Source organism: Equus asinus, chromosome 5 (assembly GCF_041296235.1).
Source record: "Equus asinus isolate D_3611 breed Donkey chromosome 5, EquAss-T2T_v2, whole genome shotgun sequence".
In the NCBI taxonomy this organism is placed as follows: domain Eukaryota; kingdom Metazoa; phylum Chordata; class Mammalia; order Perissodactyla; family Equidae; genus Equus; species Equus asinus.
In genome coordinates this window covers 87,196,383-87,217,720 of record NC_091794.1, presented here as the reverse complement: position 1 = coordinate 87,217,720, position 21,338 = coordinate 87,196,383, and the positions used below count along the sequence as shown (strand labels likewise).

The 21,338-nt window shown below is 41.0% G+C and overlaps 1 protein-coding gene across 3 annotated transcripts; it reads right to left on the bottom strand.

Annotated features, from left to right (window-relative positions):
• Positions 1–534: 534 nt before the first annotated feature.
• Positions 535–16,801, bottom strand: SFPQ (splicing factor proline and glutamine rich). Of its 3 annotated transcripts, XR_011503484.1 has the most exons (13): positions 15,863–16,801; positions 14,952–15,140; positions 14,310–14,611; positions 14,116–14,211; positions 13,135–13,331; positions 12,954–13,038; positions 12,492–12,609; positions 11,823–11,871; positions 11,621–11,742; positions 2,854–2,901; positions 2,565–2,703; positions 1,852–1,935; positions 535–626 (listed from the first exon to the last, which is right to left on the bottom strand). XR_011503484.1 is itself a non-coding variant. In XM_044770322.2 (10 exons), the coding sequence occupies exons 1-10, from the start codon at positions 16,691–16,693 to the stop codon at positions 9,057–9,059; spliced, it is 2,127 nt and encodes a 708-aa protein (XP_044626257.1). In that variant the 5' UTR covers positions 16,694–16,801; the 3' UTR covers positions 8,200–9,056. The 3 variants fall into 3 exon arrangements, 1 of the variants encoding a protein (XP_044626257.1); XR_011503483.1 differs by lacking the exon at positions 2,565–2,703; XM_044770322.2 differs by lacking the exons at positions 535–626; positions 1,852–1,935; positions 2,565–2,703; positions 2,854–2,901 and adding an exon at positions 8,200–9,194.
• Positions 16,802–21,338: the final 4,537 nt, after the last annotated feature.

The window sequence follows — 21,338 nt, the reverse complement described above, 5'->3', positions numbered from 1 at the left end:
CAGATTACACTGCACATAACATTCAACTTTATTTTAGCTTAAAGAAATTGCTAGTCGGGGTAACCAAAATATGGCCATTATTTGGCAAGACATAATCCTGTCTGTGCTTTGTGAAGTGATGTATGACTACCGTGTAACCATCATCTGATAATTCATTTATAATACACAAAACTGGGATATAAAATGCTATTATGCCCAAAATCCATCAAGGAGCACTGTAGTTAACAATTACCAAATGAGTCACATGGTAACTTTAGGAGTAAGATCCATACGGAGTGATAGCCCTCAATATTTTAAAATTGCCACTAAGTGAGGTTAGTAGACAGTAAAGGACCATCAAAGTGATTAGTAATTAAGAAGTTGAAGTAGCTCTGCCAAGAAGGCCTCAAGAAAGAGTCCTGAATTAATCTGTTCTTCGTCTACCGTATGAACATCTTTTTTTGTCACCTAGAAACAAGTTGATGAAATAAGGAAAATTCTAGAAATCAAAGAGTCCTACTTAAAAATAAAACCAAAACAAATAAAAGAACAATCTGATTTTTAAACGTCTTTATTAACAACAATTAGGTTGTTCATTCCTCTTTGCCATCTTCCTCACTGGTTTTCTGGACACAGTTCACCTGATCCTGCCAATTAAAGGAAAAACAATTACTCCAAAAGACATAAGAATCCGAGTTACCAAGTTCTCAAACATAGATCAGTTAGCTCTAAACAAGCAAACTTCTTAACACCAAAGAAAAATTAATCAAAGACTGTGGTATTAACAGTATTTAGTGATACTATATTAAGGCTTCTGTAATCATTAAAATAAAAGATTATCTTAACACCGGATGTCGCCCAGCCAGCTGATTAAATATAACTTCTGTTTTCTACAAGAAATTTTAGTAGCAACCAGACTCTTAGAAGGCAGATCTCTAACATTCAAGATAGTCCATTAATGGGCACCCTCCCTCTCCCCAGGTATAAGCTATAGCCCTAAATTATACGTTATCCCTATTTCTAACCTTAAAGTACTCTCCCTTTCTGTTTAAATTCCAAACTGTGATTATTACAGCCCTTTAAACCTGAGTGATACCTATCTATACATGCAATTCATATCAGATGAAAGGACAATAAGCTACTATCCACAAGCCACCTCTTTTTGTAAAACAGTTTTATTGGAAGACAGCCAGGTCCATTTGTTTGCACACTGTGTCTGCTTTCCAACTAGAACAGCAAAGTTGAGTTACCCTTTAAAATTGTCAATGATTCTAGTAGAGAATCATTTATTATTTTGTTCTCCATCTATTTTCAACTACAGATGACCCCACCATATAATATTTGGATGAAAAAAAGAACTTCAAATTTTCCAAACCCTCCTCTGCATAGTGCTAAGGACAGAGTAAATATATATACATATTTTTATTGAAAACCCAAGTCCCTGTTTTTCTGAGGCTTAAGCGAAACCAACAGACAAGGTTTACAACCTCGAAAGGTTGTCAAAATGAAAGTATTGAAGTACAGTCACATATCACTTAACAACAGGGATACATTCTGAGAAATCATCAGTTAGGTGAATTTGTCACTCTGCGAACATCAGAGAGTGTACTTACACAAACCTACATGGTATAGCCTACTACACACCTAGGTTATATGGTACTAATCCTCTATCACCATTGGATATCTAGTCCATCACTGACCAAAACATATTGTTATGTGGCACATGACTGTACTATAAAAGCAATGTATTTCCGACTAGGAAGTTTTAATGTAGAAGAAACTAAAATGAGATATTCACACACAAGTAGTTATTATTGTACCACCCAAGCATCCTTCTGAAAGCAGTTTATAGGTAAGAATCACTCAACTTACCTAGACAATTCCTCAGTCTAACAGCTTGTGGCTTTCCTTCTTGGTTGGCTCATGCTGTGTTATGCCTTGAGAACAAATATCCACCTATCATTAAAAACATAATGATTTTATTAAAATAACATGCTCAGCATATTACATTTTTATTAACTTTTAGTGTGCACATTTTATTCTGTCATCAATGAGAGAGACACTTTTTGGCACAAGTTTGGGTTCCAATCAGTGGTTTTTGGTTTTTTGTTTTTGCTATGTTATTGCTTAAAAAAGATCTGGCCCACACACCAAGGTTATATCCTCTCAATTTCCTTCCCATGTCCTTACGGAATATTTCCTCCTGTCAACAACTAGGTAGTTGTTCCTCTGTTGTTTACTGGATAAGTAAAAAAGAATCTTAAGGGGATTTCGAACGGGTGCAAAGTTAAAGTACCAAAAATATGGTATTTCTCCACTAATTCAAGCTTTTTCTAATCTTCTATGATTGTTTTCTCTACATAACCACGCGTCTTTTTAAAATTCTTCTATTGTTTGACATTTTTCTAACAAATATTCCCCACCTTCTCTCTTTCCAACTGTCACACACACACTCACATGCACACACCTATTTTCAAAAACAAAAACACTGGGATATTATCTTAAAAAAAACAAGCATTTTAAAAAATCAAACACATTTCACCCCACATAGCAAAATCTATTTAACCATTAAAGAGAAATCAAACCCGGGGCTGGCCCCGTGGCCGAGTGGTTAAGTTCGCACGCTCCGCTGCAGGCGGCCCAGTGTTTCGTTGGTTTGAATCCTGGGCGCGGACATGGCACTGCTCGTCAAGCCACGCTGGGGCGGCGTCCCACATGCCACAACTAGAAGGACCCACAATGAAGAATATACAACTATGTACCGGGGGACTTTGGGGAGAAAAAGGAAAAAAATAAAATCTAAAAAAAAAAAAAAAAAAAAAGAGAAATCAAATCCAAAGTCTTCTACAGGTTAAGATTTCAAAGGAAACTTACTTGAAGTGAATAAGCACTCCAGTGTCAGCCAACATCAATCATTCTTACCTAAAGAATAATAAGAAAAAGTTAATATAAAAGACAAGGGTATAAAAGTTTGAAAATGCTAGTTAACTTCAAAATTTAAAGAGTAAAATTCCAGAGACAAAGATTAAGGGGCAAGTTACAGCATAAAAAAATAGGAAGAAACTTCATGGGGGGAAAAAAAATCTAAAATTATTCTTATGTAAAGTAGTAAAGCAGACACCTGAATTAGAATGAAAACTGTATCTTCTTTAAAATACAGCAGCCTAACTTCTCTTTTCACCAGTCTGAGCACAGTGAAGTTTGACTGCAACCCAAAATATACTATCCCTTATGTGAAGGTATGTGACAACGTTTACCTTACCAAATGAGTTTGAACATCGGCTCTTTTCATATGAAAGTACATACCCTGCTCCCCATTCAAGTATGTCTTCCATTCTCAGGTGGACTGACCACCTTCAGCAGTCCTCCTCCAAGAGTGCCCTCCCCATCCCACAGAACCCAACAATGCAGTTGTTACCCTGCAATCCTATATATTTGCCTCGTTCTTTCCCTCTAAGTCCTGACTGAGTTTTAAGTTAGGGCAGGGAAGCTAAGCCTTATTGGGACAGCAAGGAACCTGAGTTTTTCTGAGGGAGAAGACATGCACCTTCACTATATACGCCTGGCAGGGCCACAGTGCACAAAAACCAGAAAGATCAGCCTTAATTCAAGTTCCAGGTTTTCATTCCTCCCTGATAATCAGTTACTGCCAAGGGTGTTAGGAAATAGAGTTCCCTGTTGCACATGTACCATCCATAAGGGATACTATATCGTTTTGCATTCTTCCCCCATTCTCCAGATTATCCTATTCTGCATCCAGCCCCCTTTTCTCCCTCCGAATAAAATGTTTTCAGCACTGGTGTTCAAAAGCAACGTTTTTATGGTTGATGGATTACCAACAACTCTGCGATTTCCACAGTTGAGTCTTAAAAATTGCCAATCATTATCTAGCAGCAATGACAGATGATTAGGAGCAGTCAAATCCTCTGAATTCTTTCCCTAATAGGCAGCCATTTGAGAACTGCACTAGCTGACAGAGCACTGAAACATTATCAGCTAAAGCCAACCAAATAAAGGCCCAGAACAAACATCCTGGCTCCTAAAACCTACCCAAAATCATTAAGGGAAAGCCAGTAAATGCAGGACTGTGGATCATGTCACTGCAGCTGACAATGATTAACAATAGGAGACATGCAACCCCCATTAAAGTGAAAAGTCCAAAACTAGTCACACGCATCTCTTTATTGGGGAAAAGTTGAGACTATTTTGCATTCTTTGCAGGTTTTGCAACCTTGTGTGAAGAGCACCCATTGCATTTCTTTCATCTTTCAGAAAGCACCGGTATCTGTTCCAAGGGCCTAACAGTACGAAAATGCATTCTGGCATCACACCTCTGAACTTCAGACCACTGTCATTAAAAAGAATAATTTTGGTTTATAACAAGACTATGAAATACAATGCAGGCACCTTAGTATAGTGTTATTACTGAAACCCATTTATCCCCAGCTTTTTGAATGAGTGTTTTTAAGACCCTCTGCACTAAGATTCACAAATTACAGCTACATACAAATCAAAACTAGCAAGAATTGACTTAAGTCACAGGTTTCTCATTCGAAAGTGCAAAAGCCTATTCATCTCGAAATAAGCAGAATGAAGCAAAATTAACCCCCCACCCCAAAGATATTCCCCAAAGTCCATATATTGTAACAAGTACATTCTCTCAAAGTTGTTGACCGTTAGGAAATAAACCTGAGCTTTTATTTCTAAACAATTGCTAAATCACGGTAGCATGTGTTGGCCACCGATTTAACAGATTATGCCACAGGAAAACGCAATCAGGGCTGTATGCCAATTTAGTGACACTCCTGTCACTAACATTGAGCATTATGTTTGATCTGCATTGTATTACTAATATAGACAGCTAAACTAGTCACCATTTGTTCTTTCATCTGGCAGGAGAGTCCAGTTACTTGCTTGAATGAACTACATATTCAAGTACGAATCTGTCCCCATCTTGTGAATCGCTTGCCAAGAGCAAGCCATTTTTCTTGATACAATGGAAGAAACTGCTCAAAGTCATGAAGAGTTTTCACCAGGATTTATGCAGAGTAAACCAAATTTCCAGTTACAGAGCAGAAAGGATTATATGTGAAAAGCTGTTTCTCATGCATGCTAGCTAAAAACCAGTTCAAAAACCAAAGTTGAATTGAGGTCTGGAACAACTGTCGATGCAAAAACTAAGTCCTAAGCAACAAAGGAAGGGGCTTTTGAGACTCATTTTTTTGGTAATTGAACATTTTGGATTATATCATCACATCCCTAAAGCTAAGGGAACCAAATTCAAAAAACTACTCTGAAGATTTGCAGTTATCCTACAGAATACGACGAGGTCTTATGATTGGGAAATGATTCCCAACATGTATTCACTCAACTGTAGGCAAGTCAACGTGCCACACCACTTTCCCCCAGGTTTAGAGTATAGACATATTTAGACAAGTCACATAACTTGAACTATTCACATTAGATTCCCATCTAAGCCCAAGTTAGTAACAAAGATTTTCCCATGGAGACCATTTTTTTAAAAATTTTAAATCACATTACAAAAAAACTGTACTTTTAGTCTTCATTCCCTCAACTTGCAGAATAATTACCAAGATTGCATTCTGAAATTGTTGGCATTGGTGACCTATGGGCAGGTCAGTTTGCTACAACAGAGACTAATTATCACATGCTATACAGTCCGTGTCAAGATGCTAAAAGCACTCTACTTCCCCAGTATGGTTTGGTTCCCTCTCCCCCACACTGCTGATGTATTCCACATTATCTTCAGTTACAATGCAACTAAAGAAAACCACACAACTGGAATCATATACCAAAGAACCAAGTTTGCACTTTTTATCTGAGAACTGCAACAGCACTGGATTCTGCCTGACAAATTACAGCTCTAAACCCAAACCCACACAGTTCTGACATAAGCTAGCTTTACCGTACAAGTGTTAGGTGCTGCACTGTAATCTCATCGTCAGAAGTGTGATGTCAGAATGACCACGGAATAAAAGTACATAGCAAGTCACCAAGTTAGATTATATTGCTTGTTACCTACCTGTATGCAGTCGGCAATGAGAATCTTGGAGCAAGCAGGAATACTACATCCGGGTCCTAATGTCCATTGCCATTTGCGGTACTACGTTCCTCACAGTTACGCACTGCAGAAATGCTGGCTAAACGCAGTTATGTAGCAGGCCACTACTTTAATAGTGCACAATTGCAGTCCAAGACACCAGAAAACATTCCGCCACAACTTAGTGGCTTGCCCAAGAAAAGCCAAGTACCTAAATTTTTATCTGCCATAATATGCCACTTAGAAAAATTGCACAAGCGTAACATTACAATTTCCCAAATTATGATGTTTATATTAGTGGTATAATACATCTATAAAGAGTGGTGGGGTTTATAGTACTTCTAACTTAGGAGTTTAGTGTTCTACGCAAAGAGGACTATGGTTTCACTAAATAATGTGAGCCAATGGCTTCAGCCTATGAGATACCTATAAAATACACTGGGGTCTCTTAGAGAATGTAGTTTTTAAAGATTAGGAGTTAATAAGCTTAACAAGAATCATTGTTCCTCTTAAAACAGAATTATGAGAGAAAGTGGAGAAGAGGAAATGGGGGCAGGTGGTTTCTTTAAATGAGAAAAATGGCTAAAATACTTCGTAAGTACTACCTTCCCCTTCCCACCCCAAGTTTCATATCAGCTTTTAGGAAACTACTTTTTAAGATGATTTAAATTCACATTAGGCTAAAAACTATCATATACATTGCAAGACTTATTGAAAGTCTATTTGAGCAGCTTACAACCCTTGGCACACTGCCGTTTCAGTGATGAAAGTCAAAACTTAGTTGAAACTAAGCAACATTATTTGCTAAACAATGTTTAGCAATTCTACAGCCCACAGTAAGGCTATCAAAACCACAACTTTCAGGAGATTATCCATTAGCATCCTTCACCACTCTTCAAAGGTACAGTACTACCAAAAGCTTATTTTAGGGGTCTGTGCCAGCATCCCTTATAAAGAAAGGCATGTAATCTGAAAAATAAACTGAAACATTAATTTTATAGGCAGAGTTTCCCATTTCCCCACCAGCCCCCACCCACACACATTCAAGTTCACCCTTTGTGGGTGTCCCATGAACACCCCTTATTTTCTTATCATTAGCGGAGTCCCTACCATACAATTCAATCAAATTGTAACGGACTCCTTTCAAATCAAGACCCTTGTTTCCGTACAGAAAAATCTCATACATATCACCAATAAATAACCTGGAACACAACTTCCTCATTGATATAATTATGGTAGAGCTACCCATTTCCAAGTGTCTTGGTGAATAGTAATAATGAACATTTTCTAATGCGATTCTCTCCCTTAATTAGCACACCATGTACCTGTCAGTCACACAACCAGAATTGGGTGGCATGCCTTTATACTCCACTAGTGTTTTAGTATTATCCGGTTGCCTATGCAGAAAGTACTCAATTGTTTCAACAATAGGGTTCCCTTTGTACTCAGGCACAATACTAAACTTCAGCATTTTAACAAGGATTTGATTTAGAATTTTACTTTTGCCAATTAGCACCAAGAACAGAGGTAAAAAGGAGGAAGACACATTCCATAGTAAGAGTTCTATAATGTACAAATTTGAATGGAAACATAACTAAGAACAAAGCCAAACCATTCAATTACTTTACCTACTTTTAGGGTTCCTCTGCTAACATATATATACTGAGAAACCAGGTTCCCATTGTACTAACAGACAACAGTAACAACCTACTTTTAATATTTAGTCAAAATGTCTCTTATTCTAATGGAAGGAGAGTCAATGAGGTTGACAATATACTGACAACACCATCGAAACACTCCAAAGCTTCATGGTGGGAAGAAGGGATATTTGTACTGTGTAGCATAAGCAACTCTCTCCAGATTTAGTGCTACATCAAAAGGAAACCATGGAAAAACAGGTTAACAAATATTTTACAATAAGAATGGTTATCTGCAACCCTAAGTTAACAGTCACCACTAACTCTTAGAAAAGAGAACAGATTTTTATAGTCCTACATATTTTGCCCAACAGAAGTAGCACAAGGAGATGTAAAAGTTACAGAGTACAAATGTATGTAGAGCTAAGCCTACTTTATGGTCACTACACTTCTTACTTTCAAGTTGAATTTTTCAGACTAAACCCCACCTTTATAATCACTTGAAGTAATACATGAAAAGACTTCATGTTTAACAATCTTTAATTCAAATGTGAAAGTTCATTACAAGCCATTTGTAGGGCTTGGGACTTGTTCTTTAAAAACAAGAATGGAGGAATGCAACAAAATGATCTTTCCACTTTTTCTTCAGAAACTTTCAAGGAAAGGATAGATCATAGTGCCATAAAAGATCCATTTAGTCATACCCACTTTCTCCCCCTACCAATAGTCTTACACCCATTCCATAATCTTAATACACATTCCTGAATGAAGATTTACAGTTCAGCTTTGCTTACATAACCATTTAAATACTTAGCACCAACTTGCTTCCTATAATGCCAAACACATCAAATCATCAAACTACTTCAATATGCATCTCTTCTCTTTAAAACAAGGGGGTAGTTATTTGTAGAAAGTAGTACTTAGCCTACAAATACATTTCCCAGAAATGGCATATGCCATTCAAAGGCCTAGACACTCTCATGCTTTCAAAGTGGAATACCTAGCCTAATGTGCATAGAAGCATGAATGGCAAAAGTTGAAGATCAATATCATAACTATTTTTTTCTATTTATTTGAAGCACAGTAAAAAAAAAAATTGGTACACTTTGGAAATTCAGTGGCACAAGGTACACTGCCATAACTTGAGGGACATTATACAGTTTAAAAAAAAAGGAAATAAAAAGGAAAAAAAATTCCTGTTTCAAACACTGCATTACATAATTTTACCTGCCCAAACAGACCATTTACAAATATTAGGTCAATAAACTGCTAACATCCATAAAAAGGTAGCTTTCTTACTAAAATGCAAGAATTTAAAAGATTGGTATCTAAACAAGAAAAGACAAAAACAAACTGGAATGAAAGCCTAGATATCACATCTAAAATCGGGGTTTTTTGTTTGGGCCTTCATACTCTTCTCTCCCTCTACCATATCCTGCTGGAGTTCCAGGCCCCATTCCTCTAGGACCCTGTCCACCCACAGGTCCCGCACCTCCCTGCCCAAAGCGCTCAGTACGCTATTGAAACAGTAATTAACAGTTCATTATATGTAGTTGATGTCCATGTGTGTTAAGTAAATATTTTAGAAGGTTCCGTAGTCAACGTTCGTCGATACAATCACCAATGAGTCGATCCACAGGTACCGGGAACATAGAAAGGAAAAAAGGGTAATTTGAAAATTAGTTTACGATAATACATGCCTTGTGGTATGTTCCCACTTGAGCCATTCTCATACACCTGTTTCAAAGAATAGATCTTCCCTGTAGTGCTAAAAAATTTAAGAATTAGTGCAGATGTGAAAACCCATTCCAAAATGAGTTTTAAGAAATTTCACATCAGATTAACCCACTGGAAAGCTTGCAAACTTCTCACTTTGAAGATCTGAACAGGAAATTTAATTTCCAAGTAAGCCTGCCAAGCCCAACCAGACAGATTCAATTCACTCAGTCAAGTGACAAAGACCTACTCACCAGTTAGCGGCATGTGCTGCATAAGAAACCTTGTGCTTTTCAAGATCTTAAGACACATCTGCTAAGTTGCACAAATCTTAAAAGGTTCAAAGTTTTAATAAAATGCTACCAGACTACAAAAAGAAAAAGCATAAAAGACTAATAGATTTAGTCACTTAACCGGCACAATAACTTGATTAAAAAACATGTGCTGCCACATTCTCACAGGTATACCACCTTCAGAGCCATCACTATATAACCAGACAATTATGTTCACAGTACTATTCTGTATTATTGCAAATGGACTGAATATACAGCCCACCCCATAAGAGCCCAACTTCGCCTTTAGGTCTTAGAAAAATCCACTGATACTTTGTTATGATTCTGTTTTGGGTATCTCCCAAATAGCATTAACACCAAGCTTTAGTGACTGCAATAAAGCAGGACTTCATTATTCCATCTAGTTTTAGGTAATTCTAGTCTTAGAAACCTATGCACCCAAACAGAAGAATCCTACAGATATGCAAGCACAGCATCCTGAACTGTCTTTCATACTCCATTTAAAACAGATCAGTTACTGAGAGAATTACTCAAAAAAAAAAAAAAAAAAAAAAAAAACTAAAACGGCCATCAGAGTTTAATTGTTCCCATAATTTCAACATGTTTCCTACAAACTACTATAAGGCCACTTGAAAGGACTAAATCTCAATCCTTTAAGTTATTTTGCAAACTCTTACAAGTTTTAGGATTTTAGCACACTGTACTGAGTATTTCAAAAAGTTAAAAAGGAAAATCTAGGGGTCTCACAATTGTGTTATTGTAACATCTGAAAACCCAGGAGCTACCTGTTCTTGGAATATAGAACCTTAACTGTGGGAACACATCAAATTAGATTTTACAAATTTGATATATACCTACTATCTGCCTTTTAGGAAGGATATAAACCATAATGTTACCCCAATTTTTTAAAAATTCAATTTCAAAAAAACTCACAGCACTACATTTAACCCAACCAGCTATTTACGACTCTAATTCTCAAAAAGTCCTAAGTAGATTTTAAGTAGATGAGGCCCCATACTAAATACTTATGTTCCCATTTGTAGAATGTATCTAGTGAACTACACACTGCAGCTTCCCTCCTTTGCCAAAAGCCCGTAGGTGAACCAATCCGATTCAATCGCTTGTGAAAATGCACTCTTCTCTAAACCCACCTCTAAAGCCAATATTCATTTCCCCTAAGGATTTTTAAAGCACTAATACAGCCACTCAGACCAATTCACTTGGTTGGTCTAAAGCATCCTGACAGGCTATCTGTACAGCTACAGTATGATAGCACCAAGATGGTTCAGATCAAATGCACACAACTAGTATGCTTAAAATTACCACTGATTTTTGCTACCCTGTAGCAAAATAGAGATGTCAGTTTATTTTAGATGGTGTACCTATGAACAGGCCCAACAGTTGGGAAAACGACGAGTCAAAACACTAAACAATTCCCTTTTCATCATGGGTAGAAGCCACACCAAATATAGGTCAAAGTCCTATACATCACTAAAACATGTCTAAAGCTACAAACTACAAGCCTGATTCACACTTATGGCAAATACCAACATAACGAATGACAGTTTGCCATTTGATTACTCTCACTTGGATGTAGAATAATCAGGTACCTTATCTATCATTTAGAATTTGGATTTGCCATGCGCTAGAGTGCAAAAGTACACAAGCAATATAACAGAAAGCACCTAAGTCTACTTATTGCCAAAGATAACTCCAACATACTACTAACAGCATTGACTTCTTGTTGGCAACCGTAATGTCTAGGTTACCATACACTGAGTTCTTCTATGTTGCCAAAGTATTCCTCAATAGGATTTACATGATAGGGGAACTAAAAGAGGTCCAGTCACCTACTTTAAAAAAAAAAAAAAAACACACACATAAGTTGTGAAAATGAGAATTTCCTTGGTACTACGTCTCACAGGATACATTACCATGTCACTTCCCATCATGGAACCACTCATGGTTGCTGGTGGAACTCCAGGATTAGCTTCATAACCTATGCCACCACCACCACCTAGAGGTGGAAATTTCTGGCCTCCTGAACCATAGGGATCTAGGAAACAAAAATGCTGGTTACGACTCAACCAAAACACTGCTCTCTAATGGTACTGATAATTTGATGTTCATGCTTACCTCCCATGTTCATTGCTCCTCCACCACCCATTCTCATGTCTCTCTCTCTCTGAAAAAAAAATCTCTTTCACACATCTGTACTATACCCACAAGTATTCTTGAGAACAGAAATTTCCAAAACATAAAAAAAAATTTTAACTTTTAAAAAAAGACCAAGTCAACTTCAAAATCAACATTCTGAAACTAGTTATTAAGATTCAATTATCAGAAGATCTATAAAGCTTCTTCCCAACCAATGAAATCTTTTGGCCCAACTAAGAAGATAAAATTCAACGCATATCAGTCATCAAAAGTAATACAATTGTTTACAGGAAAAAAAAAAAAGCCTGGCCCGGTGGCGTAGTAGTTAAGTTTGCATGCTCGGCTTCGGTGGCCCAGGGTTCACAGGTTCGGATCTCGGGCGCGGACCTACACACATCAAGCCGTACTGTGGCGGTGTCCCACATATAAAATAGAGGAAGATTGGCACAGATGTTAGCTCAGGGACAATCTTCCTCAAGCAAAAAGAAGATTAGCAACACATGTTAGCTCAGGGCCAGTCTTCCTCACACACACACACACAAATTAGCTATAATGCAAAATGTTCTACTTAACTGAGTAACATTTCGTTCTAGGTACCTACAAGTTTTATAGACAACTCCAATTAGATCGCAACAGAAGTATACTTACTGGATCCATGTAGCCCATCCGGCTATAACTTTCCTCTCTTTGGCGTCTCATTTGTTCTTCCATCTCACGCTGACGAATCATCATCTCTTCTTCCCTTCTACGTCGTTCCTCCTCTTGCCTGGAAATATTCATCAAGCATATAAACCTGAGTGTTATCCCCATCTTTTATAATTCAATTTGTAGAAAGCTAGTAGTTCCCCTAAGAGCTTTACAAAGTCTAGGTTAGAGCAAACACACACAAAGGTCTGGAAAGTGAGTCTAAGAGAATAGCCCTAGAGGCATTCTGGCAGAGAAAATAAGCAATATTAATGAAATTCTTACAGTCTATTCCAATTTAAGAGTTAGACCACTGACACGGTATCTAACCTCTTTGAACCCATCTGACTCACCTGCAAAATTTAGGTACAGCTTTCCTCTAAATGTTAATGCAGAACGAAAAACCTTAGTTCAACAAAATTTTACCTCAATTGCATTTCTTTACGTTTCTGCATTTCTTGATTGTGAAGTTCTTCCATGCGTCTTAATTCTTCCTGGCGTCTCATCAGATCTGAACATCGGAAAATTTTGTTTTGAATTCACATTAATGAATTTCAAGTAAGTTAAAAAAGCAATTGGTCCTATCACAAAGGATTTTTTTTTTTACCTTGACGCAAAAGATTTGCCTGATGCTCATGATAGGCATCTTCCATTTCACTTTCCAGTTTGTCTTTTGCATCTTTCATGTTTTTTTCAACTTGTTCCCTTTGCTGTTTTTCCATTTCATCCAGGGACTTCCAGCGCTGAGAATATTCGTACTCAAATGTGCCATGCTGGGCAAAACGAGGAGGAGTTTCTCTCTCTCTGATAATATTTAAACGTGAATCAATTTGTGGATGCACACAAAAAAATACTATTTGATTCCCCTAAAAACACTGGCCTTTCCCCTGGCCCTATCACCTGTAAGGAATATCAAAAGCCCAAGAACACCCTGGTTCACATAAAATATCTTCACACGACAAACAATACATGCCCCAGAATGATACAGTAACAGAGTATGGGCACTGGAAAGAAATCCTCCTTTTTCCATTTCCTAATTCTATTTACTCTAGCCAAAACCTAGTCAAGAAATACATTTTCCCATTCTTTTTTTTTTTTTTTTTTTTTAAAGATTTCATCTTTTCCTTTTTCTCCCCAAAGCCCCTGGGTACATAGTTGTGTATTTTCAGTTGTGGGTCCTTCTAGTTGTGGCATGCGGGACGCCGCCTCAGCGTGGTTGGATGAGCAGTGTCATGTCCGCGCCCAGGATTCGAACCAACGAAACACTGGACCGCCTGCAGCGGAGCGCGCAAACTTAACCACTCGGCCACAAGGTCAGCCCGACATTTTCCCATTCTCAAAATACCAAGACACCGACACATCATGCAGTTGTTCTAAGGACAAAATAAGATTGCATGTGAAACATACCTACCTCAGAAACAAACATCAGACATTTAACTGCTTCAAAACCTCTAACTTTCTGAGCCTGAGGTTTTTATTAAGCACATCCATTTAAAATAATTTTGCATATTTTAAGCAAATTTGAAAAGTTCCTAGAACAAGTTACCATTTACACTTAAAAACTGCCCCAAAGTTCAATCAATCTTACTTTTGATACATTGGATTCTTCTGTGCAAGTTTTTCAGGAAGACCATCTTCATCATCTAATTGTTCGAGTGGTTCCACAATGACTGGACGAGGAGTTCTAATAACAAAAACAGCGCCATCTTAACTTTGTTCCACTTGCAACTTCCTCATACAAGTTAATGAAGAGAAATTATTGGAATAATCACAAGAACTTACGTTGTCAGTAGGAAAACGCCTTCACTGCACCTTTCAAATGCTTTTCTTGCTGCTGGTTTAGAAGCAAATTCAACAATGCCTTTCCCTGTAGACCTTCCACGATCATCCACAATTACTACAGCTCTTTCAATAGGACCAAACTGGCTAAAGGCTTCTTCCAACAGTTCATTGGAAACGTAAGGTGAAAGATTTCGAACAGAAAGGGCAGCGGCATGTGTGGCAAAGCGAACCCGAAGCTGTCTACCTCTCATGGGGGTATCGTCAAGTTCAGCTTTGGCAATTTCAGCCAATGCTCTAGACTCCTGAAAATATCAGACACACTCACGTTAATGATCTCAAAATTGGCTAATGCCCGCTCTGAAACTGCCACAAGCCTAACTCCCACTCCTATTCTTCCTGCGGCTCAGGTCAAGTGGCTTCAGGCAGCCCTCCCTGACACCATTCAGGGCAGGCAATTAAAAGCTTTGCCCACTCCCCTCCTTTCTTAGATACCAACAATTATGCACTGACCAGTAACTGCATCTTTTCTTAAAAATAATAAAAATTCTGAAAACCCACTTATTTTTGTTGGTTTAAAAACCAGTATGTAGTAGCAAAAAAAAAAAAAAAGACATTTTTAATTCTACATAAAATCAAACTCACAAGCTTAATAAATCCGAATCCTTTGCCTTTGTTGATAAAAACTTCTCCTGGTTCTCCATATTTAGCAAATAGTCTTTTGAATTCATCCTCCGTGATATCAGCAGGTAGATTCCCAACAAACAACCGACAGCGCTGAGTGTACGTTTTCTCTCCAGGCCTCCTCAAGAGAGACAAGTTGGCTTTAAACCCCTGATGAAAAAGGATGGGAATTTCAGACACCAGCGACCTCTGCAAGTAGGAAAACCCAGTAATAATTTTCGCTTTTCCCGAACTGGCTAAGTTATCGGGTTGCTCCCCTGTTCCGTTTCAAGTCAAAATCAGGGCTCTACTACATTTGCGGAATTTCCAATATGATCGCCAATATGATCCTAACACCAAAAAACCCAAATAATCCAGGATACTCTTGAGAACAGACACACAGACCTCTCTACACAGCAACCTGTGTGTCAGCCACCTCGTCAGCCGTATATGCTGAGCGTCCCCGACAAATCTAAATCTCGGCACACAAAACTTAAAATGATAATCGAGCCTTAAATGAGAAAAGACAACGACCAAAATCCCGCTGTCACCGGGACGACTTGCGCCTGCGCCGCTGAGACCGGAACTCTCCCATCTCCGACTCTCACGCCCTGCTGCACTCGTTCCCCGGGACCCGCTAGCTCTAACAGGCCGCATCACAGCCTCCCAGCGCCTCCTTCCTCCGCCCCGCCCCTCGGTCCCCAGGCAGGCGGGACGCCAGGCCGGGGCGACCAGAGGCCCCACACCGGCCCCCTCCCCGGCAGCCGGCCCCGCCCCCCGCCGCCCGCGCAGGCGTCCTTTCCGGTGCCCGACAAAATGGAGGCCGCGGAGGGGAAGGAGTAGGGGGCCGCCGCCATCTTAGGGAAGCCGACGCGTCCTCCGGAGACACTCACCTCCGAGTCGGAGATCTTCTCCTCGCTGCGGCCGCCGGGCCCGCCGGGCGGGGGCCCTTGGTGGTGCTGCTGGTGGTAGGGCGGGTGGTGCTGCCGGCCCCCGCGGGGCTCCCCGCCGCCCCGGTGCGGCGGCTTGGGGTGGCCGCCAGGAGTGCTTAGGCCCGGACCCCCGCCGGGCTTCGGCCCGCCTGGCATTTTGCCGCCTTTCGGGCCACCGGGGCCGGGGCCCTGCTTAGGCCCTGGGACTGGGCCCCCTGCGGGAGGCGGCGGCGGGCCCCCGGCCTGAGGGGGGGTGGTGGGGACCCCGCTGCTTGGCGGCGCGGGCGGGGGCGCGCCAGGGGGCGCCGAGGTGACAGCGGGCGGCGGGGTCGGCGTGGGGCCCGGTCCCGGGGGGGCCCCCGAGGTCGGGGGAGTGGCGGGCGGCGCCGCCCCGGAGGCCGGCGGAGCGCTGCCGACCCCGGGAGCCGGGCCGGGTCCCTGAGGAACGACAGGCTTGGACGAGTCCGGGGGCGGCGGCGGCTGCTGATGCGGCGGCTGATGCGGCGGCTGATGCGGTTGCTGGTGAGGCGGCGGCTGAAGCGGCGGCGGCTGCTGTGGGGGCGGCTGCTGAGGCGGCGGCTGCTGCTGCTGTTGGTGCGGAGGCGGTGGCGGGATCGGGGGCTTGGGGCCACCCTGGCCCGGCCCGGGACCCATGGGTCCGCGGTTCTGATTGAGGCCCATGCCGGGCGGCGGGGAGCGGAAGTCGTGGAGGCCGCCGCGGCCGCCGCCGCCTCCTCGCCGGTGGAAGCCGCCGCCACCACCGCCGCGACTCCGGAACCGATCCCGAGACATGTCTGTGACCAAGGGGCGGTCGAGGCAGAAGCGGAGAAGGCGCTCAGGAAACGTGGAGGCCACCTTGCTTCGCACAAGATGGCGGATGACACAGGCGGCGCGCCGCCTTTGTCCTCTTCTTATATAGGCCGGCTGGCGTGGCCCCGCCTACTTCTCGATCGTAGCTCCAGTAGCCAATTGCAAGTACGGTACCTGATGACACTAAGTTACGAAGCGATAATCTTTCCTATTGGCTCCCGATTAAGAGGCGGGAGGCCTGGAGTGGCTGAAGTTTCCAGTCGGCCAATGAGCGAAAAGGAGTTGGCTGTAGGCCACTGTGATTTGCTGGGAGAAATTTGAATGCGTTCTCTGGAGGAATTTTCCCGTGAAAGCAAATAGCCAGGACCCTATCAGCTCCTGGGGGGAGATGTTAGAGGGCCCTTTTGTTTCTTGATTGCCCCTAGGAGCAGTCTGCGGGTGTCCTTTCCCAGAAAGAACAGAGATTCCCCGGTTCAAAAGCATAAATTAAGTGCCTACTATCTACCTTGTAGTAGGCCAATGAAGTTAGAGAAATAAGATCTTACCGATTTCACACACACAATCTTACTGATTTCCTTTTGGAATACAGGTTTCTTTTAGCAATATAAACTTCGCAATATGTTCAAGTGAATGCACTCTTTGTACAAAAGGAATAGAGGCCTTGATTTTGTGTGTGTATATAGACTAACAATTTACAAACACAAATCACAGGAGGAATATAACATTTTTCTTAATTCCACTATCACTCAACACTTTATGACTAGATTAAGATACTTCAAAATTACTATATTAAAATATGTATATGAAATCAACCAGTGGGCATCGTCCTTCCTGCTTTGAAATCTGCAACTTCTTTGAAGTGCACTAGCAATATCCCTTAATACCCCTCCTAGTTACTGTCAACTGTGGACCTTTTGGTGGATCATTCCTCCCTCAGTTAATATTAGCTCATGGCTCATTGTCTTCCTTTCCAGCTCTACTTCTGTTCATCCAACATCTTTGTGGATGACCACCCAATATTCTGTGAATTCTTTACCTGCTCACCTCCAACAATCTTCCATCCTACACCAACCATCCCCCGCCCCATCATGGTTATCCCTGTGTTTGTTATTGCCGGTAACCACACCATCTCTAAAATCTCTATTTCATCCCAACTGTGTGATCATAGTAACTCTGATTCTTTGACTTCATCAAAACCTCCAAACGATTAAGTGTATTACTTTTTCACTCTCTCTCACATTCTTATATTTATAACTTGTGTCACCCAGTTTAGATGTTATGATTGCCTACAAATACATACTACTCTTGTTTTTCTCTTTCTCCATTATACTCACCTGATAAAACCCCAATTCTAATTGGACCCAACAATTCACCTTCTAAAGAAAACAAGTTAAAACGAGGACTGAGGCTTTCACTTTAAATTCTTGACCACAAGCCTCAAAAGGGCATTAGACTTTTCTGGCAATCTTACTGAATTTCCCTAGTAAGTTCACTTTCCCACTTCCAGAGGTAGGGTATTTCATGCTTTCTCTGTTCAAACCCTACACCTTTTTTTTCTCACTCCACCATAACTAATGACTTCTCATATTTCTTTGAGAAAATGAAAATTATCATCAAAAAAATCATCAGAAAGGAACATTCTCATCCAACTGGCACGCCACAAGCCTTCTTACGTTTGTACCCATCTTCTCTTGTCTTCCTTCCTGATACTATGAAAGACGTGTCTTTGCCCCGTCAAAGGGCAAAACCCCCTAGTGCTATGGATCCCACCCCCTCATGCATTCTCAAAGGGTTTTCCTTGCTGTATCATCAGTTGCTTCTACTGGATCATTACCATCTTAAAAGTAAAACCTTCCCTTTATCCTGTCATCTCATTTCTTCACTCTTTGCAACAAAACTAAAAAAAGTTGTCTACACTAGAGGTCTCCATTTCCTCACCTCTATTTCCTCTTCAATCCACCTTAATCTGTCCACCCTTCTCTTAAACTTATCAAGGATACCAATGAGCCACGTTGCCAAATCCAAGAAACATTTCTCCATATTCATCTCTTTTATGTGTCAGCAACATTCAACATAGATGGCATTCTGTCTTTCATGAGACACTTTTCTCACTGGCCTCTGTGACACCACAGTCTCATGATTTTCCTCCTGCCTCAGTGATCCGTCTCCTTTGCTGACTCCTCCCTTGGAGGAACTTTAAATGTTGAGATATTTCATGGCTCATTTCGGGGCCCTGTTTTCTTCTTCTTCTCCTTGTCCGTCTCCTTCTCCTTCTTTTCCTTCTTCTCCTCCTCTCCCTCCTCCTCCTCCCCGCCAAAGCCCCCCAGTACACAGTTGTACATTCTAATTGTGAGTGCCTCTAGTTGTGGCATGTGGGACGCTGCCTCAGCATGGCTTGACGAGCGGTGCCATGTCCGGTCCCAGGATCTGAACCTGCCAAACCCCAGGCCACCAAAGCAGAGCACGCACAAACTTAACCACTTGGCCACAGGGCTGGCCCTCTGGGCCCTCCCTGACAGCACTCTCTCCTTATCTAGATAAACTATTCAAGACTTCAAACACCATCTAAATGTTAATAATCTAATTCATTTTTCCATGGTAGGGTAGATCTCTCCTCTGAGTGCCCAACTCATATATCCAACTACTTATTAGATGCTCCACTTGGGGGATTAGCTGGCATATCAGATTTAATATGTCAAAACTGGAACTCTTGATTTTATCAACCTAACCTGTTCTTCCCCCAGTCTTCCCCAGTTTAGTAAATAGCATCACCTAGTTGTTAAACAGTAACAACAAGGATTCATCGTCTTCATAAAATCCAAAAATCAGTTCTCCCTCCAAAATATATCTCAAATCCATTTACTTCTCTTCCTCTCTACCACTACAACCTAATCTTTTTCACCTCCAACTCTCACCTGAGTTACTGCAACCGCTTTTGAACTTGTCTCCTTGCTTGCTTTCTGAGTCCTCTCTAATCCATTTTCCATATCACAGCTAGAGTGATCTTTTAAGAAAAGATAATTGAGATGTCATTTTCCTCCCCTAAAGTCCTCAGTGGCTTCCGGTTGCTCTGAGAATAAAATCCAAACACCTTATCAAGATCTACAAGGCCTGACTTGATCTGACCCCTGTCTGCTGCCCTAATCTTATCTCTCTAGTTCCCTGACCCCATCCACAGGAAGCACCTATCTGTTCTTAGGATTTATCAAGTTACTTTGTCTGCCTGCTTTTTGCCTCGGGGTATTTGGACTTGCTGTTTACTCAACCTGAGGTGCTCTTCCCCCAACTTTCTGCGGAATTATGGCTGGTTCATTCTTCTATCTCAGTTTGAATGTCACCTCAAAAAAGCCTTCCCTGCCAATCATCACATCTAAAGGAAGCCTCTCCTCTGTGTTACACAATCCTGTATGCAATGTAATATGCATAATAGCTCTCTTCACAATTTGTCTTTATCTTGTTTATTTCTTTACTTGTTTATTGTCTGTCTCCTCTGTCAGACTGGGATTCTGTCTGAGTTCTTTAAGGGTGTACCACTGGTACCTAAGACAGACACGAGCACAGAGATGCTTAATAAAGATGTGTTGAATGAATGAATGAAAGCATACTGGTGAAGAACAGGCTCTGGTTCCATCTCCAGGGCCTTGTCCCAAGATCCTTAACTTTTCTGACACATTCCCTAAGGGGTACACACTCCTTAGGGAAGTTGTGAGGATCACTTGACGTGTTTAGTACCTTCTAAGTGCTCAGTAAATACTAGCTATTGTTATGAAGAAATCAGAGACCTCTAAAGGCACTTGAGTATTACAGCCCAGAAGACAAATGGAGTTCACTAATAAAAGTCTGGTTAGTGTATTGTTCTTGAAGAGACAAGGAAGAAATTTTAGAATGCATTTCAAAAGAAAGTCTATCCTTGAATTTAGCAGTAGATTAAAAGAATGATCCACCACAACTAAGTAGGGTTTTTCTTAATGGGAAGAGGCATGTCTTTATATTAGGAAAGCTATTAAGATATTAGAGAAAAACTATTGAGCTGATACATCCCATCAATAAATCAAATAACAACAAGCATGTGGATGCTGAAAAGGCATTTGATAAAATTCACTCATTGAGTTAAAGTTTTTAAAAATTTGGAACAGGAGGATAATTTTTTTTCTTCTTCTCCCCAAAGCTCCCCAGTACATAGCTGTATATTCTAGTTGTAGGTCCTTCTAGTTCTGCTATGTGGGATGCCACCTCTGCATGGCTTGATGACCTGTGCTAGGTCTGTGCCCAGGAACCAAACCGGTGAAACCCTGGGCCGCCAAAGCAGAGCATGAGAACACAACCACTCGGCCACAGGGCCAGCCCCATTTTTTTTCTTTTTAAATCAGGTGTTTATAAATAAGAAAGCATACATTAATTACATAAAAATAGTTTTCGAATAGTGAAGTCATCATATTGGTTTTTCGGGGTTTTTTTGAGGAAGATTAGCCCTGAGCTAACATCTGCTGCCAATCCTCCTCTTTTTTTTTTGCTGAGGAAGACTGGCCCTGAGCTAACATCTGTGCTCATCTTCCTCTGCTTTATATGTGGAACACCTGCCACAGCATGGCTTGATGAGCAGCGCCATGTCCGCACCCAGGATCCA